Source organism: Tribolium madens, unplaced genomic scaffold (assembly GCF_015345945.1).
Source record: "Tribolium madens isolate multiple individuals breed KSU strain unplaced genomic scaffold, Tmad_KSU_1.1 Scaffold_96;HRSCAF=242;Tcas5.2_LG5, whole genome shotgun sequence".
Classification (NCBI taxonomy): domain Eukaryota; kingdom Metazoa; phylum Arthropoda; class Insecta; order Coleoptera; family Tenebrionidae; genus Tribolium; species Tribolium madens.
In genome coordinates this window covers 12,892,985-12,920,188 of record NW_025401068.1, presented here as the reverse complement: position 1 = coordinate 12,920,188, position 27,204 = coordinate 12,892,985, and the positions used below count along the sequence as shown (strand labels likewise).

At 36.2% G+C, this 27,204-nt stretch overlaps 6 protein-coding genes across 12 annotated transcripts; 3 read left to right on the top strand and 3 right to left on the bottom strand.

The window, feature by feature from the left end:
- The first annotated feature begins 1,200 nt into the window (after positions 1-1,200).
- On the top strand, positions 1,201-5,023 carry LOC123012588 (methionine-R-sulfoxide reductase B1). Of its 3 annotated transcripts, none has more exons than XM_044410610.1 (4): positions 1,201-1,398; positions 1,461-1,565; positions 1,611-1,772; positions 4,622-5,023. In XM_044410610.1, the coding sequence occupies exons 1-4, from the start codon at positions 1,323-1,325 to the stop codon at positions 4,771-4,773; spliced, it is 495 nt and encodes a 164-aa protein (XP_044266545.1). In that variant the 5' UTR covers positions 1,201-1,322; the 3' UTR covers positions 4,774-5,023. The 3 variants fall into 3 exon arrangements, with proteins under 3 accessions (XP_044266545.1, XP_044266544.1, XP_044266546.1); XM_044410609.1 differs by having other exon boundaries at positions 4,586-5,023; XM_044410611.1 differs by having other exon boundaries at positions 1,252-1,270; positions 4,586-5,023.
- On the bottom strand, positions 5,012-12,343 carry LOC123012587 (serine/threonine-protein kinase Pak). 2 transcript variants are annotated; one of them, XM_044410607.1, is made up of 11 exons: positions 12,159-12,343; positions 11,804-12,065; positions 11,706-11,717; positions 9,267-9,435; positions 9,041-9,210; positions 8,699-8,991; positions 8,467-8,644; positions 8,217-8,418; positions 8,051-8,166; positions 5,964-6,182; positions 5,012-5,918 (listed from the first exon to the last, which is right to left on the bottom strand). In XM_044410607.1, exons 2-11 carry the CDS (start codon positions 12,062-12,064, stop codon positions 5,835-5,837), a joined length of 1,704 nt encoding a protein of 567 aa, XP_044266542.1. In that variant the 5' UTR covers position 12,065; positions 12,159-12,343; the 3' UTR covers positions 5,012-5,834. The 2 variants fall into 2 exon arrangements, with proteins under 2 accessions (XP_044266542.1, XP_044266543.1); XM_044410608.1 differs by lacking the exon at positions 11,706-11,717 and having other exon boundaries at positions 12,159-12,342.
- Positions 12,344-13,567: 1,224 nt separating this feature from the next.
- Positions 13,568-15,001, top strand: LOC123013878 (ras-related GTP-binding protein A). Its single transcript, XM_044412731.1, has 3 exons — positions 13,568-13,707; positions 13,757-13,856; positions 13,906-15,001. Exons 1-3 carry the CDS (start codon positions 13,696-13,698, stop codon positions 14,718-14,720), a joined length of 927 nt encoding a protein of 308 aa, XP_044268666.1. The 5' UTR covers positions 13,568-13,695; the 3' UTR covers positions 14,721-15,001.
- A 37-nt stretch (positions 15,002-15,038) lies between these two features.
- Positions 15,039-23,632, bottom strand: LOC123013874 (protein kinase C-binding protein 1). 3 transcript variants are annotated; one of them, XM_044412727.1, is made up of 12 exons: positions 23,528-23,632; positions 23,107-23,442; positions 22,769-22,929; positions 21,979-22,151; positions 21,842-21,926; positions 21,601-21,781; positions 19,018-19,740; positions 17,303-18,960; positions 16,974-17,251; positions 15,675-15,876; positions 15,561-15,617; positions 15,039-15,509 (listed from the first exon to the last, which is right to left on the bottom strand). In XM_044412727.1, the coding sequence occupies exons 2-12, from the start codon at positions 23,249-23,251 to the stop codon at positions 15,261-15,263; spliced, it is 3,912 nt and encodes a 1,303-aa protein (XP_044268662.1). In that variant the 5' UTR covers positions 23,252-23,442; positions 23,528-23,632; the 3' UTR covers positions 15,039-15,260. The 3 variants fall into 3 exon arrangements, with proteins under 3 accessions (XP_044268662.1, XP_044268660.1, XP_044268661.1); XM_044412725.1 differs by having other exon boundaries at positions 22,769-23,442; XM_044412726.1 differs by having other exon boundaries at positions 19,018-19,731; positions 22,769-23,442.
- Positions 23,633-23,752: 120 nt separating this feature from the next.
- On the bottom strand, positions 23,753-27,114 carry LOC123013875 (zinc finger Y-chromosomal protein 1-like). Of its 2 annotated transcripts, XM_044412728.1 has the most exons (4): positions 26,641-27,114; positions 25,303-26,330; positions 25,178-25,245; positions 23,753-25,121 (listed from the first exon to the last, which is right to left on the bottom strand). In XM_044412728.1, exons 3-4 carry the CDS (start codon positions 25,214-25,216, stop codon positions 24,096-24,098), a joined length of 1,065 nt encoding a protein of 354 aa, XP_044268663.1. In that variant the 5' UTR covers positions 25,217-25,245; positions 25,303-26,330; positions 26,641-27,114; the 3' UTR covers positions 23,753-24,095. The 2 variants fall into 2 exon arrangements, with proteins under 2 accessions (XP_044268663.1, XP_044268664.1); XM_044412729.1 differs by lacking the exon at positions 25,303-26,330.
- LOC123013877 (nucleoporin Nup43) lies at positions 25,590-27,074 on the top strand. The gene is made up of 4 exons (XM_044412730.1): positions 25,590-25,816; positions 25,870-26,112; positions 26,164-26,632; positions 26,685-27,074. Exons 2-4 carry the CDS (start codon positions 25,891-25,893, stop codon positions 27,041-27,043), a joined length of 1,050 nt encoding a protein of 349 aa, XP_044268665.1. The 5' UTR covers positions 25,590-25,816; positions 25,870-25,890; the 3' UTR covers positions 27,044-27,074.
- Positions 27,115-27,204: the final 90 nt, after the last annotated feature.

Sequence of the window (27,204 nt, the reverse complement as noted above, 5' to 3'; positions counted from 1 at the left end):
ATATTAAAAAGTTCAGTGTTCTACGATGAATAGTTATCGAGAAAATTTCTGATAAAGTCAAAAATATCGAAAATTTAAATCCGACTATAACTTCAAAACTACTACGAATTTTGCAGTTTTCTTGACGCCAATCGATTCCCCGGAAAATTTTACATAGGTTTAGGTCAAAACATTACATTGAGGTACAGTTTTGCCGCAATTTGCAAAATAAAAAAAACGAAAAAATTGTTAACACCCCCCCCCTTAAAAACTAGTGTTTTTGAACATGTCTCAGATTCGATTTAAACCTATCTTATCCGATAGATTTTGACGCGCTGAATACGAATTTGCCAAGCACTTTGTGCTATCTCCTTTAGTTTCGCCGTAATCGGCGTTTAAAAATTCAAATTTTTTTTGCGAGATATCGACTTGGCTTTGGCCTCAGTCGATAGATTTTCTTACTCTGATTACGATGGAGTTGGACTGATTGCTCTAAGTCTAATAGTTTGGCCGTAATCGCCGTTCAAAAAGTGAAAATTCTCAAAATTGTGAAACTTTAAACGCGTTTTTCTACGAAACTATAAGATTTAAAGCAAAACGGTAAAAACCATTAAAAGTAGCTTGAAATTATCTATTTATTGGCGCAAACCGGAAGTCGCTCCGGGTTATGGCTCCGGGTACAGAGCCATTTTTAGTTTTATTCAAAAAAAATTCATATCTCAAAAACTATGAGTCTTAGGTCAACAGGGTTTATACAGGCGTGTTCTCCGGTTAATTTTACATATAGTACTAGTTTTTCATAAGAATAAAAAAATGTTGATTTTTGGTCAAAATCGGATATAGTGCTTATACCTTTAGCCTTATTCTTAACTTTATTACTCAATATCTCAAAAACTATGCATCGTAGAGTATTTTAACTAGTCGCATCGTGTTCAGCGAGTAATTTTACGTCTAGAAAACCATATTTCAACCGTTTTTACGACTTAAGATAAATTGACTATTTTTACGATTTTACTACCGCTCACCTTCAAAAACTCAAAAAATTCGTAATTTTTTAAATTTGACCCAATAACGTTTTATGAATTTTTTTGAGAGAATTAAATTTTCTATCATATATAAAAAAGATCAGTGTTTTACAATAAATAGTTATCGAGAAAATTTCTGATAAACTCAAAAAAAATTAAAAAAGTATAAATTACAATATTACTAGTGGTGGTTCTGGTTACGGCAAAGTGAGGTTAGGTGCAGTGTCAAAATGTCGCTTACGTAATACCAAGTGGAAGGAAATTCGGTCAGTATTGTATAAATATTAGCGCAACTAATCGTGACCGCGTTCAAATGTGATGAATAAACACACGGGGGCACTGGTGGGTCGCTTTTTACTCCACAGTTTGAGCAGGAAATTCGTGAATACACCAGGTGTCTGTCATTTCGTTCCAAATTAGGCTCGCATAACACTTTTTTATTTTGTGCCGCATCAGTGGTGAGGATGGCCGACAAAGTGGATAAGGCAGAGTTGCAGAAACGCCTCACTCCGCTACAATACCATGTGACCCAAGAAAAGGGCACTGAGCGACCGTTCACAGGTAGGGCCCCCTTTTTGAACCATGCACCTGATTGTCCATTTACAGGGTGTTACAATAAAGTCTACGACTCGGGTACTTACGTTTGCATCGTCTGTGAGCAATCATTGTTCAGTTCGGAGACGAAATACGACAGCAGTTGCGGCTGGCCTGCCTTCAACGATGTCTTGGACCAAGGAAAAGTCAAATTAACACCAGACACTAGCGGAGGTACTTAATTATTTGTTAGGAAAAAGATCAGTCATTTGGGACCAAAGTGTGTCAGTTTTTCCTAACAAATTTTTGAATTGAATAGATTAATATCTATTTTACCACTTGCGTTTTGCGCTTCCTTGCACCACGTCCTAACAGAAACGAACTTAATTCCAAGTTGCATCGTCTTAAATCGCATTTCGGCTGTTTCTTATCTAAATTTAGGTCTTGTTCAAAGTAACATGTTTTAATATAGAAATTAATATTTATTTTACGCGCCGATTTAACTTTCCCTGTGGCTGCTTCACGTCAAGGTTTGCATAATTGTTGTGACGTTCCAACATGTATTGAATCTATTTCGACCTAATTATTTTGATTCGCTCGATTAGTACGGAATGTATTGTTATTGTTCGGAAATTGAAAATGAACTTGGCCTTAAAATAATTCAAGTTCGTTCGTTTGAAACGCGTTTGTTGTTCAGATGGAAACTCAAGAATCGTATTTCTTCACGGACCATAAATTTTGATTTCCGTTGATGTAACTCTTAGCAAATAATTACGAAAGGATCATGGGGTCACAATTATGACTTGTCATCTTCAAAGCTATTTTCAGATCATAATTAATAAATACTTTATCAGCAAACGATTAGATTTTCAATTTGTAAAGACATTTTTCGTAATAGTATTTAAAGATTAAATTAACTATAATTCTTGCTGCGACAAATAACTTTTGTTAATTGAAATAATTTCCGCGTAATTTTATATTAGTTTCAACATCAATTTCTTTTAATGCCAATTTTTTGAATTTGTTTAGTAATTTTGATGAAAAGTCCAACTTGTCGCTGAGAAAATTTTACTAACGTGTATATTTTTACTTTAAGTCTATTTATCGAACTTATTCCTAGAATCTGACGCGGAAAACCACTATAAAATTTAAGATTGCTTATCTCACATCCTAATTAAGTAAATAAGCTTATCAAGGGAAATCATAAATTTTCATGGCCAAATAATAATACAGGTGCGCCAGAACTCGCGCCCCAGAGAAAATTTTCAAGTAAGGGTAAGAAACCAGGAACATGAAAAAAATGTTTAAAAAATTCTCTGTCAAAAAATTTTCACATTTACTTTTTGACATTTGACATTTTTTTATTTAATGATACTGATGATCTTGTATATGTTTTTTTTACAATTATTTAGTAAAGGGACAAAAATTTTGCCAATAAAAGCCACAAATAACATTGAACAGAGTTACAATTTAGGATACAGCTTCCTTGTTTCCTCTTTTAATAGCCTATAGAAAAAAAAAACTTGGAAAATTATTTTTCCAACAGAAATAAATAGAGTCAAAGTGCAAAATTTGAACTCTTATAACTTCGAAATTTTTATAGATAGAATTTTTTTAACATTTTTTTGTGGGAGGAGAAGATACACTTTTCTCTCTTGTAACATACATAATTTTTCCTACGATCCATTAGCAAGAAAAACTTCAAACCTAACAATTTTTCTTGCCATTAAATTTAGCAGCATGTTTTTCCGTTTCTGTGGGGGAGGAAAAATTTTTATTTCCCAGAGAGGGTGGAAAAACTTACTTTCTGTTAGAGTCGTAGAAAAATAACTATTAATTTAAAAAACATGTAAAAAAATAACACTGGGGAAAAGAGAAACGAGAAAGTAAATCATATTCAAAAAGTTTTCAACTTTAGGGAAATGTTTTTAATTAGTAAATAAATAGAACAGTAATAAGTAATTGGAACATTGATTTATCTTTTAACAACTAAAGCAAAGAGAAAGAAAATATTGACTATTTTTCAACTACATGAAAAAAATGTTTAAAAAATTCTCTATCAAAAAATTTTGACTTTTATTTCTTGACATTTGACATTTTTTATGTCTATTTAATGATACTGATGATTGATTATGTTTTTTTACATGTATTTAGTAAAGGAACAAAGATTTTGCCAATAAAAGCCACAAATAACATTGAACAAAGTTACAATTTAGGATACAGCTTCCTTGTTTCCTCTTTTAATAGCCTATAGCAAAAAAACTTGTAAAATTATTTTTCCAACAGAAATAAATAGTCAAAGTGCAAACTTTAAACCCACATAACTTCGAAATTTTTATAGATAAAATTTTTTAAATATTTTTTTCCATGTTCCTGGTATCTTACCTTATATGGCATTTTTCTCTGGGACGCGAGTTCTGGCGCATCCTGTATAAATTTTCGTGTTAATTAATTAATTTAAATTTTTGAAAACAATATTTTCCTTAAAATATTTGCAATTGTTTGTGACATACGGTCAAAGAGCTCATTTTCTTTTCATTTCTTTTACATGATCGTTTTAGTGCGGGAAAAAAATATAGCCCTAAAATTTGAACTTTCTTCTTTAAGAATAAAATTACATTGTTACATCCAGTCAAAGTAATTTTATCACAAAAAACAGAACTAGAAAACTAAAGTAGTAAAAATCTTATTTTTCTTGTAGTCTTAGTTTTGTGTAAAAAACTGAAATCAAAAATTAAGTTAACAAAAAAATGGAAAAAGTCCTTACCTTCCTTGATGTTGGAACGCGCCTCCAATCCCGCTTCCTCGACCAGCAACTAAATTTATGCTAAATCTAAATCTGTGTTGTTGGTATTTTATTCCTTTCGGGACGCTAATGTGACTTGTTTTCTTTTCATCTTCTCCTTATCCTTCCCTCGTCCTTTTTTTTTTTTCATCTGCTTTTGTACAAAACATCAAAATTACATTTTTGTTTTCGTTTTGGGTTTTTTTTGGTTTGCTTTTGTTTTGATCCCATTCCATGGTCCTTTTCCTTCCCGCCTACTTAGTTGGAGCGAACCTACTACTCCTCATATCCCAACCAGGGCGGATAAGAACCGAAGTGACTTGTGCCCAATGCGGCGCCCATCTTGGCCACGTGTTCAACGATGGACCAATGCCCACCAGGAAGAGGTTCTGTATAAACTCCGCCTCTCTCAATTTCATCCCGGATAAAAAGGAGGGCAGTGATAGCTAGGAGGGGCTCGATTTAATGCATTAACAGGACCACTAATGAATCAAAGTGATAATACTAACTAATTAGGCCTACTGTTTTTTGTTAAAGTGCCCATTTCACTGGGCATAACGTGTGATTAACTAATTTAAAGCCAAACTCGAATTTCTTACCTCGATTTGTTTTTGTTAGCTTTTGTTGTGTATTTATGCAATCGAATTAACATTTTTAAGGAGGCTTTACATTTTTGTGAAACAATAAATTTGATAAAAAAGAAATGAGTTTTATTGTTTTTTTGATAAGTTGGTATGGAAACTGATAATTATAAAATGATTTTATTTAATTACCATACACATCTTTCATTGGCAACAATATGCCTTCGAATATACCTTGGCAATCACAATATGAATTTTTCTTTGATAAATACTAGTGCAAAAATACTATAACTAGTTAAATCATTCAGACTAACACTCATTCTTCATCTACATAGACCTTTGACAGGCGTTTGTTTTACAATATAGCTTTTTCCTAGTATTTTTTTACAAGTTTCTTAACAAAATATAGATGAAACTAAAACGTTAACAAAATTTAAAAATAAAAAATAATAAATAATTTCGATTATTAAAATATATGATTAGGGCTTTTTTAATACAGAGTGGTCATATAAAATTTATAAAGAGGAATAAAACCGAGAACAGGGACTTCCCTGTACCTACATAAAATTCACATTTTCGATCAAACAAGCGCAAAAGCATAGAAAAGAAGCAAGTGACAATGATGCGACTCGTCATCGTTGCCAATCCAACAAAACGAAAAATACCTACGCAGCGTTATTGTTGTGAAATTAGGCACACGTCTCCTGTCACTTATACCAACATCAGACCTCTATTAAATGCTTACGTCCCTAATAAAATACGACCCATATAACTAGAACTGCAAGCTAAAATAATAAAATATACGATTATGTTACATTATTGTTTTAAAAAAATCGAATGCACTTCTAGTAACATGGGAATATAGTCTGTCACGTATATATAATACAAAAGAAAGTGATAACGAACAGGACAAAAGCCTGAAACTTATCGCTAGTGTTGTTTTGCCGCTTCTTTCGCCGCCAAAATCAGCGGCGTGAGACTGGCCAACGGTCGTGCCAACTTCAAGAAGGGATGCTAAAACAAAAATGAATACGAGTAAACACATCTCAGGGGACTTACTTTTAATAAATCGCGCGCCGACGCCCTTTTGTCGACTTCCACAGCCAAACATTGGTCTAGAAAATCTTGAAAGGAGGGCGACAACTTCTCCTTATCTTTAATATCAGGTTTACCATTGGTTGCGATCAAATAAAGCGCCCTCAATGGATTTTCGTTCAAGTATGGTGGCTCACCCTCGATCATTTCGATCGCCATGATGCCCAACGACCACACATCAACCTGAAACAATTTAATTACAACTGTTTCTAGCCCAGTCAAATTAGACAAAAATAGGGCGATCGGTGGAACGCTTTCTTTATTCTTGGGTAGACATATATCAGGTGGGGGGCGAGCTCGAGGAGGAGGAGGGTGCTAAAGGTGTCTTTTTTTTGTTTTTTTGCTTATATCTCGGAAACTATTACTCCTAACGGTTTTTGCCTGCTTATCAAAATTAAAGCCTACAAAATTTCTTCCAAAAATGGTCCTTTGCATTTTTGTTGTAGGACTAACTGTAAAAAAAATGTAAAAAAATGTGGTTTATCCGCATTTTAAACAAAATTAATCTTGTGATTTGAAAAAACTGAAAGCAAATTGAATTTTTTGGGTGCAACACTTCATTAGAGAGTCTATAAAGTCTTCCGAGTCGTCCTCATATGCTGCATCTTCGTCTTCAGCTTAAACATTGAAAACCGAATTACAGTCTTGTTCAGTACAATATTAATAAATAGATGATTTAATATCGATGATTTGAATAAAGCTTACAGTAAATTGAATGTATTGGATCCAACAGTTTATTAGAGGGTGCCACGAGGGTCTATTAAGTCTTCCGAGTCATCCTTATATGCTGAACTAGCATTTGCCTGCGATTTTGTCCGCGTATATTTCTGATATAATATGGGAAAAAGCCCGTTCACAAAACCATTCCATAGGCTTAGGTACTCTATAAAGCTAGATAATTACCTATATTATGTATAGGATTCAGTTATATTAGTATCGTTCTTCGCATGGGCTATGTTTATGGATAAATATTAAATGTTTATTTTCATAAAGTGTCGTCTCAGTGCACTTCTGCACTCTCAAAATTCGAAATTTCATGTTTCTAATTTTGTTTTTAAGCGTTTAAACTCTATTTTATTTCATTAAAATTGGAAAAGTGCATTTTTACACTCTCTAAGGATCATATTTTCTAAATTTAATGTTTTTATATTCCCTTAAATGTGTACACCGTTTTATTCCCTTAAAAACTAATTTTCGAAAAATCTGATTTTAGTGCCCCTTTACACCTCTAAAGAATTTTATGTTTATATATTTGTTTAAACATTTACACCCCATTTAACCTCCTTACAGATTGATTCTCTCTTTCATCCAAAATTTTTATTTATATCTCCGTTTAAATGTTTACACAAGAGTCACCTTTCAGACAGACCAGCTTAGTTGGGGAACGCTCTATACATATAAAAACTTACCATATACTAATGAAATGTGTTTCAAAGGATTTTTAATGCAATTTTATGTAGACACCAAACTTTTGAAGCCTACGGTTAGCCCTACAACAAAAATAAATAGGACCATTTTTGTAGGAAATTTTGATGCAGAAATAGACTTCTACAGAAAATTCTGCATAAATTACATAAACGATGAGTTTGTATTCATAGACTCTTGTGACTCCGTTCTCCTTTAATGAAGTATTGGACCCAGTAAATTCAATTTACTATCAGTTTTTTTTTTAAATTACAAGACTAATTCTGTTTTAAATGCAAATAAAGCACATTTTTTTAAATGATGTTTCTTTTCTGCCCTATAACTCGCTTACGGTTAGTTCTACAACAAAAATGCAAAGGACCATTTTTGTAGCAAATTTTGTAAGCTTTGCTAAGAAGATAAAAACCTATAGGAGTGATAATTTCCAAGATATAAGCAAAAAACCAAAAAAAGACACCTTTAACCCCCTCAACCTCCTCGAGCTCGCCCCCCACCTTCAGGGACTTTTGATATATGTCTACCCAAGTGTAAAGAAAGCGTTTAAAAAAATCCAACTCTCCAGGATTTTTTTCCACCGATTTGTCTAATGTGACTGGGCTGTTCGTCGAAATTGTCAGGGAAATTACTTTAGGGCCGTATTGCTTCCGCGTGACGACTTCCGGCGCCATCCAATACGGTGTTCCTACCATCGTCGTTCGTTTTGATTGTTCGGGACTAATTTGAGCACAGAAACCGAAATCAGCTGGAAAATTATCATGTTAGGAGAGACAGTTGAATGTGGGGGTGACGTACTCAATTTGACGGAGCCGTCGAGCCCTAGGAGAATGTTGTCGGATTTGATGTCTCTATGGATGACTTGGTTTGAATGGAGGAAATCGAGCGCTTGGAGGACCTCTCGACACACAGCCGCTATTTGACCTTCGTCCATGCACGTTTCTGTTACTACATCAGTCAATGAACCACCTGGTAAATATTCCATCACAACCCAGAGTTCCTAAAACTCAATTTATTACAAAAAAAATGCACGAAAATACACCACTACCTCGTTCACAAGATAACTGTCTAGATAATTCACTACATTCCCGTGTTTATTTTCTCGCATGACTAGAATCTCATTGATAATCAGTTCTTTCTTAGGCTGTTGTGATAAGTTCATTTGTTTGATGGCAACTTCTGATCCTGTTGACGTTTCCATCGCTGTGTAAACCGTTCCTGAAGCACTACAACAAGACAAAAAAATAAATAAATCGACAACAACGCCACCCACGACTCACCCTTGACCGATCTTATCGATTTTCGTGTACTTCCTGTTCGGATCACCGACGGAAACAATACTTCGCAACTTTTCCAAAATTTCTTCGTCGCTCATTTTTTTCTTTCGTTTCTCCGACGCCGCCCTCGACATTTCAGGACCGGCTTGGTTTTTGTTCCTGTCGAGGATGGGCGCCGGCGGCGTCGAATTCGCGTTGGCGCCATGTGTCGGCGTCGTGTGGGCCGGACTCAGGCTATGAGTTGGCGTCCCGACGCTATTGTTTGTTATCTGGATCTCTTCGATGGGTTTCGTGTACTAGAATTTTGGTTTATAATTGAAAAAATTTCTTTCTTGATTAACCTACAATGCTTTTGGTGCGTTCGGGTCGGCTGGCGATAGGTGGCGGTGGCGCCTCATCTTCAATTTCGGAACTGGCGGCATGCGCTGGACTGTGGTAGGAATGGGAGCCCCCTTCGGCCTCCGTCGGCGTTGTGCTGCTGGGACTCGAACTGGAAACGCGGCTCAATGACGAACCTTTAAAAATTATTATTCTACAATTATTAATACCATTTTCATTGTTTTTAACCCACCTGAATGTGTTGCGGTTGTGGTTTTCGTCATGTATTTAGTATTCGGTGGTGCTTTTGTTGTATTATCGAAAAAATTGAGGACATCGAGAACGGCCTGAGGGTTGTTCTTTTGTTCCTGTTTGCTGATGTTGGAGTTCATTAACAAGCGGGACCATGCTTCCGGCATACCCTATTAACATAAAACAAAAACACGTTTAAAAAGTTTGCCGAAATTGGCTTGATTTTTCTAATCAAACTGTGCCTTTTTTATATACAGTGTGATCTAATCAATCATATCAATTGACAGATGTGCACTTTACAATCAGTAAAGTCTGAATGGAAAAAGTAAGGACAATGTTATCTCAAGAAAAAGTCGGTTAGCATCTGGTGAACGAAATGGAGAAAGTGACAAGATTGTTTGCACTGTTTGCAAAACCTTTTAGTAAAAATTGATGAAAGAAGAATTCCAGGGGGGTTAAATACCACACAAAAAGAATTTCAAGGATTTTATTAGAAAGAAATACAGGGAACACCAGATAACGAACATCATGAAAATTTTTCACAATTGCGAAAAGAATTGGTGGATGATTTTTTTTCTTTACATATTACTTTTAAAATTCACAAAAACAACTGCAATGTCAGTATTTGTGTTTTAAAAAACTTCTTTGCATATAATAAAATCTTATAAACCTCCCACAGTTCCATTTAATGAAAACTTTAAACGAAACTATGTTTTGTTTACTTACCTTCTAATATATGGTTCTTTGTTCAACCGGGGATTAAAAAATAAAAAATCTAAATTTGTCTTTATGGTTTTAAAAGTTTTAACACATTTTTTAATGTTTAAAATGTTCAAGCTAAAATTGTAAATCAAATTATTGCAACAATTGTAATAATGAATTGTAAATAACTACACCTTTTTCAAGTGTAATACAGAAAGCGTAAGATATATTTCAGAAAACGTTAATTATAATTGAGATTAGTCAATTGTATTTCAGAAAGTATTAATTGTAATTCAGAACCGTAAACTGAATTTCAGAAATCATCAGATGTAATTCAGATTAGTCAATTGCATTTCAGAAAGTGTTAGTTATAATTCAGAGTTTGTCATTTGTAATTGAAAATTCGTTATTTTCATTCAAAAATTACATTATCAAAATTCCTTTGAAAATAAAATATCTTATTTATTTTGCAAAATGGCAAGTTTATGTAATTCTTTAATTCTGAAAATCAAATAATTCATGTTTATGTGTAAACTTCATTTTGAGATAACAGTAAGTTACTCATCTGAATTGATATTTTCTGGATTACATGTAACATGAAATTGAATTTATTTACTGTTCTGAATTACATGTAATGGTTTCTGAATTACAATTATTACTTTATGACATACAATTGACTAATCTGAATTCCAATTTATGCTTTCTGAAATTAAATTAACTAATCTGAATTACATCTCATGGTTTCTGAAACTCATTTTACTCTTCTGAAATACAATTAACACTTTCTGAAAGACAAATGACTAATCTGAATTATATGTGAGCGTTTCTAAATTACACTTGAAAAAGGTGTAGAAATCAAAATCCATATTTTTTTATTAACTAGTGCAATTTTTGTTTCTTTTTATCTATCAATTTATTTTCATCATTTCCAAAAAAAAAAACTATTAATCAACATTAACAGATAGTGCTGTGGTTTTATCAGAAACGTAATTATACAATAGTTCTTTCAGTTTCAGTTAATTACTACCTATTCCTACTCTACTAAAAATTCCTAAAAAAATAATATTCTACGAGAAAAAAAAGTTTATACAGATCTAAAGCATAAAAAGCGCTTAAATATTAATAGGAGCAAGAAATCATCCAAATATATACAGGAGACCGAATGAATCACTGAAAATTTGTACCTTTTCACAACATCGTTCTATTTATAGGAAGATATTTCGGACCTAATTACATTCAGATTCAGCAAGAACGAAAATTACTATCCTGCAATATATCAAGTCGGATTTGACTATTTCAAGAAGACAGATACTGGGTGTTTTATAAAAGCGACAACGAACATTTTTTTCTTGCTATACAAGGTGAAACATTGCGTGAAAAACCCCGAATTAATCATTACTAACTGGGGTGGTGAGACATGCAAGAGAAATTATTAATTACAGTCGAGGGTACGACATGACGCATCTCATTTGTTTTGGGTACCACAAGTGGAAGGGGAAGAAAACACCAATCAAATCTTGGGCTTCTAAGCAGGTGGCGATTTGAGATTAACAAATATTTACAAATGGACGGATTCCTATCATGCACTAGATTAGATAGCACGGCGATTTAACAATGCCACTCTGTATCGTATAGACAGGTGAATTTGTCAAATCGTAAGGGTGAGAAGGATCAAGTCCTAAAACAAAACGACCATTCTATCTAGATGCAACTAAACAAAACATTGTAGGCTACTTACTTTGAGTGGCAGCTTGCAACAGAACGCTCAGGTTAATAAAACTCAACGAAAAAACAAGCCCCTACCCTTACTGGAAGCCAGTGCACAGCCAGACTCACCGTGAACTCCCCGGAGACGGGGTCGAAGCCCACATGGACCGTGTGCTCGAAGTTGGTGGGATAGGAGATGTTGGGCTTGTCGGAGTACGTGGAGAGTTTGCTCGTCTTTTTCGACTTGAGGTTCTTCTTCTTGCGGTCGGCGTCGTCGGGCTCCTTGGGCAGAGGCCGGTCCATCGCCAGCGAGTTGGAGAGGATGTCGGTGCCGCGGTTGGATGTGAGACGCACGGGGGGCGCCGGGGGCTTCTCCTCGTCAGAAGACATCCTGGCGTCAACGAGCAGATAAGAAGCCGCGGAAAGTATGGGCGCGCCGGTATGCGTCAGCCCTTAAGACCTTCACACAACGAGCCGAACCTACCTTAATGTGTGACAGGCACTGATTTATTCCAGATGAAGAACACGCACAACGTTCACACACTTGCACTTTCACCGAACAACTAAGCACATTTAGTGAGGATTATCTACAAAATCCATATCTAATCACCGATTACTTTTGCAACGACCACCATCTTGCTGCCACCGGATGGTGTACACAACACATATTGTGGCGTTCTATCTCCTTTCGACTCCCTGCAATAAAAAGAGACAAATGCTGAGACGCACGTCTGAGACTTGTTCCAACAATTTAGTAACAAAACTGACACCATCTGGGGTTTTTATCTTTCAACCAGTTTTGGCCCCTAAGATTTTTTTCTATTTGGAAATTTTGATATGTCTTTTGAAATTAAAGGATAAATTATTAGAAAACAGAATTACTTTTGATTTAATTTGATTATTTTTACATTTTATACAATTCAAATATTTTTTGAAGCTGCTGTGGCGGCTCGTAATATGGGGGCAACGTTGCAATTTCTGTTTTAATTTTTTATTTAAAAGTTTTGACACAATAATAAAAAATATACAACAGATTGTAAAGTTTTATGAATGTTAGTTTCCTAAAAAAATAAAATGTAAATAGTAGTCTGTTTTTTTTTTAATGGAAATGCCAAACAGTCATAACGTTGGCATCACTAGTAAACACAAACTAAAGGAAGTTGGCAGTTCCGGTTTATTGAATTAATTTGAAAACAATGTCATTAAATGTCAACACAAAAAATCGTCAAAGAAAATTTAGAGTTTTTCGAAATTTGGAAACGAATAGTTCGCAAGCAGGAAGTTAGAAAAAGGGGCCGTTCAAATGTAGACGCAATTTGTAATGCAGGTTTGCTAAACATTCTAAATTTTTAGCAAGAAATTGACAAAAATACAAAATAAACATGGATGAGAAAGGACCTTGGAAAGAACGCAATTAAATTAGTGTCTTGTGCATCGTTTTTGAGGAACGAGTTGAAAAAGTAACAATTTTGAAACTAAGACTGAAGAAGAATTTATAAAATGCATCAACTTTGAACTCGTTTCAATAAATTACACAAAATTTATTGCCAATCATCATAATATTACTTGTATCTTTGCTATAACTCTTTTCTGTATATACATCCTTTTTCTTCAAAGTTTTTGTAGCAAGAACCTCATTTTCGTTCACAACATTGTAGTTACTTACCGTGTGTTTCTATCAAAATTATTACCACTGAATTCTGTCTTTAGACCTCAGGTATTCAATTATAGCGCTTTCAAAGAGCAAACAGGCACACAAGATTCATAAAAGTCAAAATTTTGACATCTCAATTTGAACACATAACCATAATTTTTTAACAAAATTTCTAGGGACAAAAACAAAGCAAAAAAAATTTTGACTTGGTAATTTCCATTAAAAAAAAACAGACTAGTTATTTAGCGTCCTTACGAGTCGCCACTGGACAAAATAACAACAAAAGATTTTGACATTTGATGTATCGCGTCCTGTACTTAGACCAATTTTCTCCGCACAAATAAATTTTCAATTAACCGGCCCCAAAATGAAAAAGAAGGTTCGTTATTTAGTCCTCGGACTGACTAAAATTACCTTAAAACTTCCAGGTTCTTTTAATGGGTAAAAGCGGTTCCGGCAAGACCAGCATGAGATCAATAATTTTCGCAAATTACATCGCCCGAGACACGCGGAGGTTGGGGGCGACTAGTAAGCAGAGTGCCCCGAACCCGGCCGATTAACAGTCGTTTGGTTTCAGTCGACGTGGAGCACTCCCACGTCCGCTTCCTCGGCAACTTGGTCCTCAACCTGTGGGACTGTGGGGGCCAGGAGGCTTTCATGGAAAACTACTTCGCGTCACAGCGCGACAACATCTTCAGGAACGTGGAGGTGCTTATCTATGTGTTTGACGTGGAGAGTCGCGAGTTGGAGAAAGACATGCACTACTACCAATCCTGTCTCGAGGCCATTTTGCAGAACTCCCCCGAAGCCAAAGTGTTCTGTTTGATCCACAAAATGGACCTCGTGACGGAGGACCAAAGGGAGATTATCTTCAAGGAGCGCGAGGCTGATTTAAAGCGGTTGTCTCTGCCGCTTGAGTGCACTTGCTTTAGGACTTCCATCTGGGATGAGACGCTGTACAGGGCGTGGTCCAGTATTGTGTACATGCTGATTCCCAACGTCAAAGAATTAGAAAATAGTTTACAACAGTTTGCCAATATTGTCGACGCTGATGAAGTCCTCTTGTTTGAAAGGGCGACTTTCTTGGTGATCTCCCACTGCCAAAGGAAACACCACAGAGACGTGCACAGATTTGAAAAAGTCTCAAACATCATAAAACAGTTCAAGTTGTCGTGCTCGAAACTGGCGGCGCAATTCCAGAGCATGGAAGTTAGAAATTCCGCGTTTGCGGCCTACATTGACATGTTTACTAGCAACACCTACGTGATGGTGTGCATGTCTGATCCGCAGATTCCCTCAGAAGTCACTCTGATTAATATTAGGAACGCTAGGAAGCATTTCGAGAAGCTGGAAAAGGTTTCGAGTTCGGCACCGGCTATTGGACACAGATAGGAAAAGGTCACGTGCCAAAAATGAGTTGTAAACCAATTACAACTCGTGTAATGTACTATACTTTATCCACGACCGGTCGTAGATAAATAATCAAGGTTCCAGTTCAGCATATCCAGATTTGTAATTTTTGCAATATTCTAGATATTAACTTTATTTATTGTAATAAGGGTGCTATATAAAATAATTGGAAGCAATCAAAGTGAAAAAAGAATCTGGATAAAATTTCCTTGATAATCAAACATACATTCTGGGAGTTATTAATAAAGTATCTATTTTACAAAGAATATTTTGTGTCCCAGAAGTTAGCAGTTGGTCGTATTCAAAATATAAAGCTGTTTTATTTAACTTCACATACATACACTAAATAAAAAAAGTTATAGTAACGTGTACTCATGTTATAAAAAGAATTAACATACTACTAAAAATAATTGTTTTTACACCATAAGTTCTATGAGGAGCTACAAACAACTTTGTAATATCAGATCTTGAAACACGAACGTGAAAAACATGATATTTTCTCCTTATTTGGCAGTCTTGAATTTAATGTTCACTGTCTGAAGAACTGGCAGTACTTTTCGTAACTGTATTCACTTTTTGATTCGCACTCGTTAACTGTGTGTTTGTGGGGCCAGACGGCGCCGTAACTGTCACTATATTACCACTTTTGATTTTTTCAATCACTGACGTGCTTGCTAAGATTTTGCCATTGACGGCTATGGGACCGCTCCCCAACAATTCAAAGTTTCCCGGCGTTGACTCGACAAGAGTTATATGGCTTCCGGTTGTTTGCTACAAAAAAATCAACTAAATATGACTTTGGGCACGTTTGGGTCGATTTACCTTAAACGGTGCGTTTGTCCTTTTAAGGTAAACTTTCTGCGGTTTGGCGAATAAAGCCTGGAAGTGTTTATTTGTTAGTGTGGGTTATCTTTTGCTTTTGTTTGTGATAAGTACCCCGAATTTCGGCGCCGACGTCGGCGTTAATACTAGCTGTTGGGATGTCTGTCGTACTGGTGTTGTCGATGTCTGATTTTGAGCGACGTTTTGCGTACATTTACTCATGTGTTTCAACCAGTGTTTCTGCTGGCATGGGTAATCACAGTAGCTGGTGTTCCAACAGCAGTAGAACTGGGCCTCTTTTGAGCAATTCGCACACCTAGAAACAAAGCATTCATTATAAATTATACCTAGATAATATTTCTAAGAGCTGTCTGACACGAGACTAATTTCAGTTTGAATTGCTTGAATGCGCGCGCAAATTTAGTATCGAAATTAGGAGTTACTACGACACGTAAGTACTGAAATAATTCTATGAACATGCGCATTGATCTTGCTAAAGACCGAAAGGACTGTCAGTTGTCAATTTTAAGCACGGACAATATATCGGGATATTCAATTCCCTACAATCCTGAAAAAATATTACAGACATTTCATCTGAAAGTATTCTTAAATGAGTTATATAAAATTTAACGCCAAGTTTAACATTTGTGAATAATTCTCTTTAATTAAAAAGATCGAAAAACGTTAGATTTACAACAAATACAATCAAGGGGTTGTAGAGAATAAAATTTTCTTGAAGAGAATGTTCAAGAGATTTTTATTTCCAACCGTTTTTGAACGTTGAAATAGGCTAAATGAAATTGCAGTTTAATGTATGGTATTAAAAAAACTACATTAGTTAGCTTTAAAAAATAAATATTCTGGAGTTCTGTTATGTAACATGTATCTGAAATTCCATTCAATTGAGGAAACTATTTAAAAAATGTTGAGGGACGTTGGTTAATTCACCACTTATTGATTTACCATTACTTTAAAATTTGTGATATTTTGTTATATTTATTCTTTGTTACATTTTTCATATTTTAGTTGACAAATTCTGCAATATTATTTTACAAACTCGGTTCATTAAATTAAAAATTAGATATTAAAGTAAATAATTCATAGAAAATGGGGACTTAATACGTTTCTTTTGATAACAGCGCGTGGTAGCATAAACGCAATTTCAAAAAATTACCCTTGAACATTTTTCGAGTTTTAGACAAAAGCTCGTAAAGCGTCTTAGTTATAATATTTCTGTTTTTACATTTGAATATTTTAAATTTACGCTTTTTGTTAATGCGCATTAATAATAATTTGTAGTGGATGCAAGAAATTAGAACAGGCTCTATTTTCTTGCATCCAAGCTAACTAAAATTGCGCGGGCAATTTCAGTACTGAAATTAGTGTCGTGTCAGACAGCTCTAAGACACTCACCACTGTTTGGACTTCGCTTCTTCCACCCTCTTCATCATTTCCATCTCGCAATTCGCCTTCGTCTCGTTAATAATCCTCTCCCTCTCTTCCACAACGCTTTTCTGAATATCCTTCAACACAATCGAGACGTTCCTCCTGATCTCCGACAATTCAATACTATGTTTATGGTTCAACTCCTCAATTTCGTACTTCAAAGTACTTATCGTCGCTTCCGGATTACTACTCTTGCCTATATCACTAATCGTCTCAACCAACAATCCTCGAAAATAATCAGCAAGCTGAAACCAAACACCAATCAAAACCGCCCCTTCTCCCATCACAAAACTCACCTTCTGTGCCATGGAATTGATCCTCGACGCCACCGGCCCCGCCGTGCTGGGAACCCCCGACTCCACCACACTACTCAACACTCCCAACGGTTTAGGTTTCAGTTTCGGGGGCGGTTGGCATAGAATTTCGTTCACGCCTTTCGACACATTCTCGGGGAGGATTTCCTTCAACGCCCCCAATTCGGACTCCAAAGAATTCGATTGGTTATCAACGTCAATGATAGGTGGTGCTGACCCGCTCGTTAACAAATTATTCAACAACATGCTACTCCGAGCCTCTTCCTCGTTCTGGGGGATGTAATTTTGCGACCCTTCGACGACCTTTTTTGTAGGGGCATTTGCATCAACCTGTGGACGTGACAACATCGTCAACATTGGTGGACTACTCAAATCTCTGGTGACGGGTTTGGTGTAGTGTAATTTCGGTAAAATCATCACGTTTCCGGTGGGTTGCAACGTTGTCGCATTGACGATTGTTAATTCGTCGTCTAGGGCTGTCTTCGGGACGATTTTCCGCGCCACAATTGTCTTTTTGCTGTAGTTGGGGGTCGGGAAAGACTTCCGTGCTTTGTGTTTGGGTGTTTGCATTTTGGACAGTGATTTGATGTAGATTTCTTTAGACGTTTCGTTCGATTTGGAAGTGTTCTCTTCTTTTCGACTCTTCTTCTCCTCGGTTTTTGATCGTGTCCGGATTTCGTGAGCTTTCGGTTTTGTCGGGACTTTTTGTTTTTCGGATATGTTCAAAGCGGAGAGGTATTGACGTTTCGCTTCCATGTATTGGACGTCGCTATTATCCTCGTCTGATTCCACTTCGCTTTTTATTTTTACTGGAGGCTCTTTCGATGTTTTATCTTCGGATTCGGGTTTTTGGGTTTTATTTTTACCGTCTTTGACGACCCGAATTTCTTTTAAAAGTATTAATTGTTCCTGTTTATTTGACGGAGGTTCCACTACGTCCTTTTTTTGTAAAATATTTTCGATAGGTACAAGTTTTACCATTTTATTTGGCGGAAATATAGTCGAATCATCTTCCGATTCCTCTTCATCAAGTTTACGTTTTTTAGAGGATTCTTTCGTACTTTCGTCTTCTTTTGTAATATCTTTACGTATGTTTGAGTCTATTGCTACTTCTGCTTCTTTATCATCTTCTAATGTCTTATCTTCAACAACTTTCAACTCTTCAGATTTATCTGATTTTTCTGGCATTGTTTTATTTTCATCGCTTTTTTCTTCTTCAGTCTTATTTTTCACCTCTATTTCAGACTTTTCTTCCTCAATCTTATCTTTACTTAATTCATCATCTTCACTTGTTTTTTCTTCAACTTTACTGTCATTTTCTTCTTTCTTACTTTCACTTTCCTTCGTTTCATTGCCGTCTTCGTCCAAATCACCCAATTTCTTGATAAGCTCGTCACTTATCCGTAATTTGATTTGAGACAAAGCATTACTTGAAACTTTTTCTTCTTCCTTTTGAAGATTATTCGTATTGACCGTCGTCAAATTTTGCTTTACATGATTATCCAACGACCATCGAGTGGTATCGGTTTTATTCAACTCTTTTCGTGCAATCTTCGCAGAGTTTTCCTGAAGATTATCGACCGAGTAACGTTTTCTAATGATTATAGTTTTAATTGGCTTTGCTACCAGTTTGGGTTTTTCTAAAAAAAAAAAAAAAATTTAAACCAAAATTCAACTAAAACCATCTCAAATTATACCTGGGGGAGTTTCACAGTAGTCGATTCTCGTCATGGAGGCCTCTTTCTGCTTATCCCCGTTCGAACTCTCACTCTTTCTCTTCCCCTTATCCTCCTCCTCTTCTTCTTCATTCTCCTCTTCTTCACTACTCTCCCCACTATGTCCCCGTTCCAAATCACCCAGACTTTCAATCCCCTCAACTTTTAACTTCTCAACTTTCCCTCCATCTTTCACCTTCTTCACAACTTCCTTTCCTTCGTTTTTATAATTCGGTAAAAACACTTGCAACTGTCTCATCTGCGTGTCCGCCTCGAGTGGCGTTTTAAACGGTGCGAAATTCACTCTTCCGTAAATCTTGCGCAAATTATCGACGTACAACTCGAGTTCTTTGACACATTCGATGATATCATTTCGTTTTTGTTTGCCAGAATTGGGGTCTTTGATCGAATACAAATAGCAGTCCTTGACGCTGACCCACGCCTTGTCATGGGCACCGAAAAATCGGACGTCCGCCATACCAGTTGAATTAATCGACATGACTTTGGCGGGCCAATAAGGGAATCCTTTGAGTTTCGCCCAGACCAAGAGATGGGGCTTGGGACACACCTCCACGAACCATGTGTGTTTTTTGGTGTTGGCGTTTAGATAGCACGAAGAACAGTTTTCAATTTCGGCCATTTCTTGTTTGCAAATTTTTACGATTGTTTTCGCAGCGGTCGTGAGCTTGGACTGATCTGGAAAGGCTGGAATTTAGATTATATGCGTGGTCTTGATATGTACAACGTGGAAGAGCTAGAAACTACAATTTCGGTTAAATCTGTTTAAAATCATGGGTTTTTCTTCTTTACCAAACGCCATGAATTTTCTTAAAATCTGAACTACAGTATGATGAAAAAAAGGCGCCCGTGTTACCCCACACGTTATAAGTGATCTTTTATTAAAGACGAATTCGAAGACCAAAATTGGATTTGTGCTCTTATCAGTAAAATATAGACTTTCCTTTTTAGAAAAGAGAAATCTATACACGGTGTTCCGTTTTTATTGTTACAAATTTAAACAGGTGATAGGATATTCAATTCTAAGACAAAAGTTTCCTATAAACATGTATCGAAAAATACTTGGTAAGGAAGCTACACCCCCTGGAAGGGAGCTAATATGTTTTTGCTAATATTTCAGAAACTATTTAAGATAAAATTACAAAATTTGGTACAGATGATAATCTTTATACACCTAAACGAATTAAAACATCAAATGTCGAAATTTTTTATCAGGGGCGTACGAAACTGGGGGAGTTTAAGGTAAAAAAATACCCTATTTATTTTGGCTTTAGTTTCTCGGTACTTTCAGCAACAAAATCTTAAGTTCGATAGTTTATCACAAAAAAGTCTCTCTTGTGTCGATACTACTTATTGTTATTGAATAAAATTGATTTAAAACTTATGTTACACACCAATACAACATTCAAATAAATCAGAATTTACAGAATAATAAAAGCAAGAAATTCATATTTTTAATCAACCTCAACTAATTAACATTACATTACAGTAACAATAATAACATTAATTAAATGAATTTGCCTAAATCTAAAGGAGTTGTTCAAAGTGACYACCATTTTGCTCAAWGCATAACTAAAGAAACTAAAGCCAAAATAAATAGGTATTTTTTTACCCTAAACCCCACCAGTTTCGGACGCCCCTGATTAAAAATTTCGACATTTGATGCTTGAATTCGTTTAGGTGTATAAAGGTTATCATCTGTACCACATTTTGTAATATTATCTTAAATGGTTTCTGAAATATCAGCAAAAACATATTAGCCCCTTTTCAGGGGGTGTAGCTCCCTTACCAAGCATTTTTCGATACATGTTTATAGGAAACTTTTGTCTTAGAATTGAATATCCCATCACCTGTTTAAATTTGTAACAATAAAAACGGAACACCCTGTATAATTAACAGTTTTAAAATAATTTCATTGTTAAAGTCTAGATTTTGATACAGTTGACAATGTTCTTAAAAAAATGTGTAAAAAGTCTATTGAAATAAACTTTATTGAAGATGTTAGGATACCATTTCTTGGCTCCAAAAAAAAATTATCAATGTTGCAACATTGCAAATATCCTAGGATACAGAAAATGTCCAAGTAATATTCAATTATTGGAAACGGTAGCAACAAAAAAATCAATTTTCAATGTTGTTTGTTCTGTGAAATTTGAACGATTAAAGACAAAAAGTCAAAGATAAAAAAAAATAATTGAAATCATTAGATACCTTTCGGTCGTGTCGTATTAGAATAATAAAATTATGTAAACTTTACAGTTTTTTATTTTATTCGGGTGACAATATCTTTCCTAGATACGAAAAATACCTGAGTGAAATAGTTTTTTAGTAAAGAAAATTGTGCAATATTGCCGCTTTGTGCTGTTAGACAAACTGTTTAAATTTTAAAAAGAATCTATTTAGACTATTTTTGGAATGATGGTCACAATGTTTCAATAAAAAAGGACGTGACTGTTTCAATCGTGGGCGCCTTTTTTTCATCACTCTGTATAACTAATGCACTTAACAACAGCACCCAATAAAAAACCAAAAGAAAAAAATACTAACATGAGTTGAAGATGATGCTGTTATGTAAAATCCACTTAGCATCTGACTCGAAAGCTTGAGTACTCCCATACGCATTATCCTTGATATTTTTCTCCAACATGGTCAAAGTCATGGGTTGAACGATGTAATTTCTATATTCAGGAAACTGTTTCTCGTCGACGGGATGTATAAACGGCTCAGACTGTCCAAAAAAACACCACATTTAAAACTTTAACACCAAGAAAATCCAACAGTGTATTACCCCATTGCATTGTATCATCCTCTTCACAGCAAATTTGAGCAAACTACAAAGGTGTTCGAGAGACATTCCTTTCATAGCTTTAGACCTACGACAACGATTTAATTTCGTATTTGACATTTTCATTAATTTTTTTTTACCTAGTTTGTGTATTCTCAGCTTTAAGTATTGCAACACATTCGGGACATGGCCAGTGCTCCAAATCTGTGATTGTCTGTTTGAGACACCTGAGATGGTACGCCCTGGGGCACGTCTCGCATGCCACTTGCACGCCATCGTGGTGGCAACGCCAGCAAAAGATGTCTTTGTTGGGCTGCAATAGCAAACACATGAAAATTTTCACACTGGGTGACTATTTTATGCAAAAAAAAAAAGAAAAATACACGCAATAATTTTGCTGCGATTACTTTACAAAAAATAATGTGTGCTAGTTGTTACGTGATTGGCACAGTTCTCACATACAATCTAAAATTAGTAATAATTTAATATTTTTGTTAAATTTCTCAATTTTATAAAAGATGGAACTCTAAAATCGTTTAATTATCGTACGTGACGTAAAATATCACAAAAAAACATTACTTTTACACTACAAAAATATGCCGATATGCACTTGGTGTATGTATACAACCTTGTACTCGAGAAAACAACATTTTTACATCATTAATGGGACCTGTTTTTACACCAGAAAGCAATGTTTCTGACACTAGAAATATAAATGTTGTTTTAAAATTATGCGTTTGTCGTAGATTTCTTGACATTTAATCAGTTTGTGCAACGTAGGAAAAACAAATCACAGCCACCTATCACTCACACAGATCGTGACAATTGGTGCTTTTCACTGACAGATGTGCACACTTTTCTTAGTTTAAGTTGAAACGAGGCCGAAACGGCGTAACTGCACTCACAATTGGTGTATTTTAGCCCCCTTACCTTCCTTGCCATGATAAAATCGTTGTTATAAAACTGCAGACCCCTCCTCGCCTCTTCCGCGGTGGCGCCCTCTACCCCGCTTTCGACGCCAAAGCTCGATTTTCTTTTTTTCGCCTTTTTCTCTTCGATTTTCACGTCGAAATTTTCCAATTCGCTCTCGGCTGTAACAGGAAAACTCGTCATTTTGGGCGATTTTTTCGGCGTGCCCTTGATTTTATCTAGCGTTTTGCGTCTATTTGTTGACAGATTCGTGTCTAACTTCGCCTCTTTGGACAAAGCGAGAATGGATTTGAGCTCGCGGCTGGTTTTGGGGGTGCTGGTGTCGTCAGGGGACTCACTTGACGGGGGCTCCTCCAAGACGGGCGTCGGGGGCTTGTCGTCGCCGCCGTTCACGGCCTCCTCGGGGGGCTCCTCAGGCGGCGGCGGCGCGGCGGCCGATTCGGCCTCCGGCGGCGCAAGGTCGGGCAGGTCGCTTTCGGACATTGTTGTGGGTTGTAGTGATCTAACAAGTGCACAGTTGGTATTGTTTGGTTACAAGCGAACTCGGTGCACAATGGAAGGAAATTTGCGCGTTTCACGCCGGGGGAAAGACGCTCATGAAGGAAAATTGCTCACTTTTCACCACTAGCGCCGGGTATGGGCCACTCGCTACACTTCGCTCTTATTTACATAACCTAGAATAAAACGGTTGCTGTTAGCTCTACACTCATTTGGGGGGCTGTCTTTGCAAACATGAGCGTAATCAAGTGGTTTACTTACCGTTTTGGTTAATTTTTCTGTATTATTGTGGAAAAATCCGCATTATCCCATACGAAATGCATCACATTCACACTTCCACTCTAATTACAATATTTTCCGTTGAGGGCGCTGTTGTCAATGCAACTAACACTCAAGTAGCGTATGTGGTACGGGAGAGGAGGGAAAAGTGGGTCACAGGGTTTCTTCTTGACACGAAGTACCACGTGACACAGTTGTCTTTTTAAATGAAACTAAAATATAGATATCTAATATGCTGAATATATTTAAATTGTTCAGTTAGCTCCAGTTTAGATGATACTTGACAAGCGTGGCAAGCAAAATGTTGCTAACATAGAGGAGATATCATTTATTAATAAAAAGAAACAAAGTGAAAAAATCTCGAAACCCAGTTGTGATGTTTTCTTTCAATAGCAGGTAGAGAAAGAAATAAAATAATTGTATTATAATTGATAAAAATAACTGAGAATCCCTCGTTTATCAACAAAAAATGTCCCTAGTTGTCATTAAAAAAACACAGGGTTTTACAGAATGTACCATTACGTCAATATTAGCCTTTTTTGTCCTTAGTCTAATGGTTCTGCCTCAAATGCCTCCTCCAGTCCCATTCTAGCATCGTTCTCAACCCACAAATGTTACAAACCCATTCAATTTTATACTCATTGTGCATTCTTTTCGTGTGTTTTACTAACTGTTTCTCACTATTTGTCTTAAACTCACATTTCTGACACGCGAAAGACCCACGTTTCTTCTTCAGGCTAGGATTGTTAGTCTCACTCTTGCAAATGTTGCCATTGGCTTCTTGTTCAGATTTATTTTCACATTCAAACAATTTGTTGTCGTCGATTAGGTGCGCCTTCTTGAGATGTTCATCAATCTTTGTTTTCATCTGCGATTCAAAGTTGCAATGTTCGCATTTGTAAATGTAATGTTTTAATGGCATATATTTGAGTAAAATGTGTGTGTAGGGGGATTTTGCGTAAGAATGATCAAAGTTGCTGTCTTTTGGAGTCGATTCGATGTGATACATCTGAACATGTTTTGCCATGTGGTGTTCTTCTCGGGTTTCGTAGGGACATGCTCTACATCTGAAGGACCACTGTTTTACGAAATCTGAATGCTGTGTTGAATTCTTGTGCAGGAGTAATATGTTTTTAAAGGAAGTTTTGAAACGGCATTTGGTGCAACAGAACCACTCAACCGCAGTTGAGAATATGTGGTGGTACAAAGTGTGACGTTTTAACTCACTGACTTTATTTATTATCTCAAATGAGCATTCGCAACACTTATATATGTAATTTATGTTACAAGAATGACCGCTACTCGAAGAGTGTTTTAGCCAAACTAATTTTGAATACGTCTTAAAATCACACTTCACACAAAGGTACTTTTTTAAACTGTGGATAGCATCATACGACGTTACGTCCAAGGGCACATGTTTAATGTGTGTCTTTAAATGCAAAAATTGTTCCGTCTCGAAAGGACAATCACGACAATTGTGTCTCTCAAGGGGGCTGCTACAACAGAACCGTGGCTTTGCCTCTTGTTCTTCAGGAGACAGCTGGCATGCTCCACTACTTTCAGTCTTTAAACAAATCTAAAAAGTGGGGGTACATCATTACTAATTAGTAGATTGTTTAAATTTTTATAAACCTGAGCACCAGCATTGTCACTGATGTTTTCTGACTTCATTTTACTATTTTAGCGAGCTGTTCACATATCTGAAAAAGAATTATACTAAACATTATTTTCCTATAGACATTAATCAATAACGTTACCCCAAAATCTGTATTTCAATTCTGTATTTATTTTTTTAAAAATCTAAAATTCATGGAGATGAAGAATAACATCGCACTTGGAATCTAGCACGACTTGAAATTTAGTGAAAAACACCAAACGTTGGTGCACCTGGAGAATTTCTCACTAACGTAGACCTATTTCCATATTTATAAAATGTTTTCTTATTTTTCATATTTTTTTACACAGCTATTTTATTTTTAGTCTTAATTTTATTACAGTGCAGTTGTGGCATTTTCTTTTATAATGCAAATCATGTACAAAAAATAAAGAGGAGCGGAAGTGTTTTGTCTGTGTGGATTTGAAACCGACTTATTTTGCTCCAGTTAAAAATTACAATTACATTTTCGAAATCAAATAAAATACGAAAAAAAAGTACAAAAAAGTACTTGAATCCCAGTGAGAATTTAGCGGCCAAGAAAATACAAAAAAAATGTCTGTGTTATAAAATTTGAAATGGTGTGTATAAGGGGTTGCCTATCGCTTAATGACAGAGTGAGGTTATAGCGGTAGTTTTTCACTTCTTTTTCAAGTTTAATTTATTTTAGTATTTTAATTAAGGACCCAAAATGACTCACAACATTCACGGCACGTTCGTTTCGGAAAAAGTGAACAAAATCCGTTGGCGGCCCGACTTTATGAACGACTCGCATTATTTTATAACCGGCAGTTGGGACAACGACCAAAACAGTATCAAACTTTGGGATTTTCAAGAAAACGAAGAAGACGCCGAAGTTTACCCATTCCTAGTAGCTGAATTTCCCCACAGTGGGGATGTAACCGAAGCCAAAGTGTGTAAAACACTTATTTTGTAGACGTTTTAACAATTTTGTGGTTTTTAGTTTCTGAACGGCGATTTATTCGTTACGTCTTCATCTGCGGGCTCTGTCAGTCTGATGAAAATCAGTTCAGAGCACGGAATCGACCCTTTAATTGAGAGAAGAATTTTCTGGGAGGCAATTCACAAATTTCCCAATGGGGAGACCAGCCCTTGCACCGCCTTCTGCACCTACGACAACGACATCGTGAGCGTTGGCGAAGACGGCTCTATTAATTTATTAAACGCCCAAAATCAGAACGTTTTCCGTAGAATAGACCCCGCCGATAGTTGCTCCATTCATTGCGTGGCTTTTTTGAAACACAGCGAGATTTTGACTGGCAATTTACGCGGCCAGTTGAAAATTTTCGACATTAGGGCCCCCCAAACCGAGCCCTCGACCACTTTCATGTTGAGTGGGGATCAAATTTCGCCGCTGTGTCTCCAAAACCACCCCACACAGAGGCATCTGGTGGTGGCAGGCGACGAGGAAGGTGCTTACCACCCAAATAGTCGTTCAATTCGATTTTTCATACTTCGTTTCAGGGTCCATCACAATATGGGACTTGCGCCAAAACACGTACCCGGTGAATCTCTTAGATGCGCATGAGGGGGGCGTCATGGAGATACATTTCCATCCAGATCATCCAGACCAGCTTTTTACTTGCTCCACGGCCGGCGACGTTTGGCATTGGTCCCCGAAAACTGGAGCTGGTTCTAGCTTGCTCAATGGGGAGAATGTTTGGTTGGCGTCTGACACCATAAAAAACAAATTGGACGTTTTCACCCTAATGCCCAAATTGCACAAACCAATCAATAGTTTGGATGTTAACAGGAATAAAGTTCTCTGCGGGTGCGACAACGAAGCGGTTTATTTGATCAACGGAGTTAATGTCTTTAAATAACGGTTTTTTAATAAAATTTTCAACTAAATAATTGTTGGTTTGGTTTGTGAAAAAAATTCAAGTAATTACGAAATTCGCTGTTATTTGAATTCAAGCTACCTTGATATTGGACATGAACTGTCATTTTCGTTGCGAATGCGATTATTAAATCAATGGAGTTA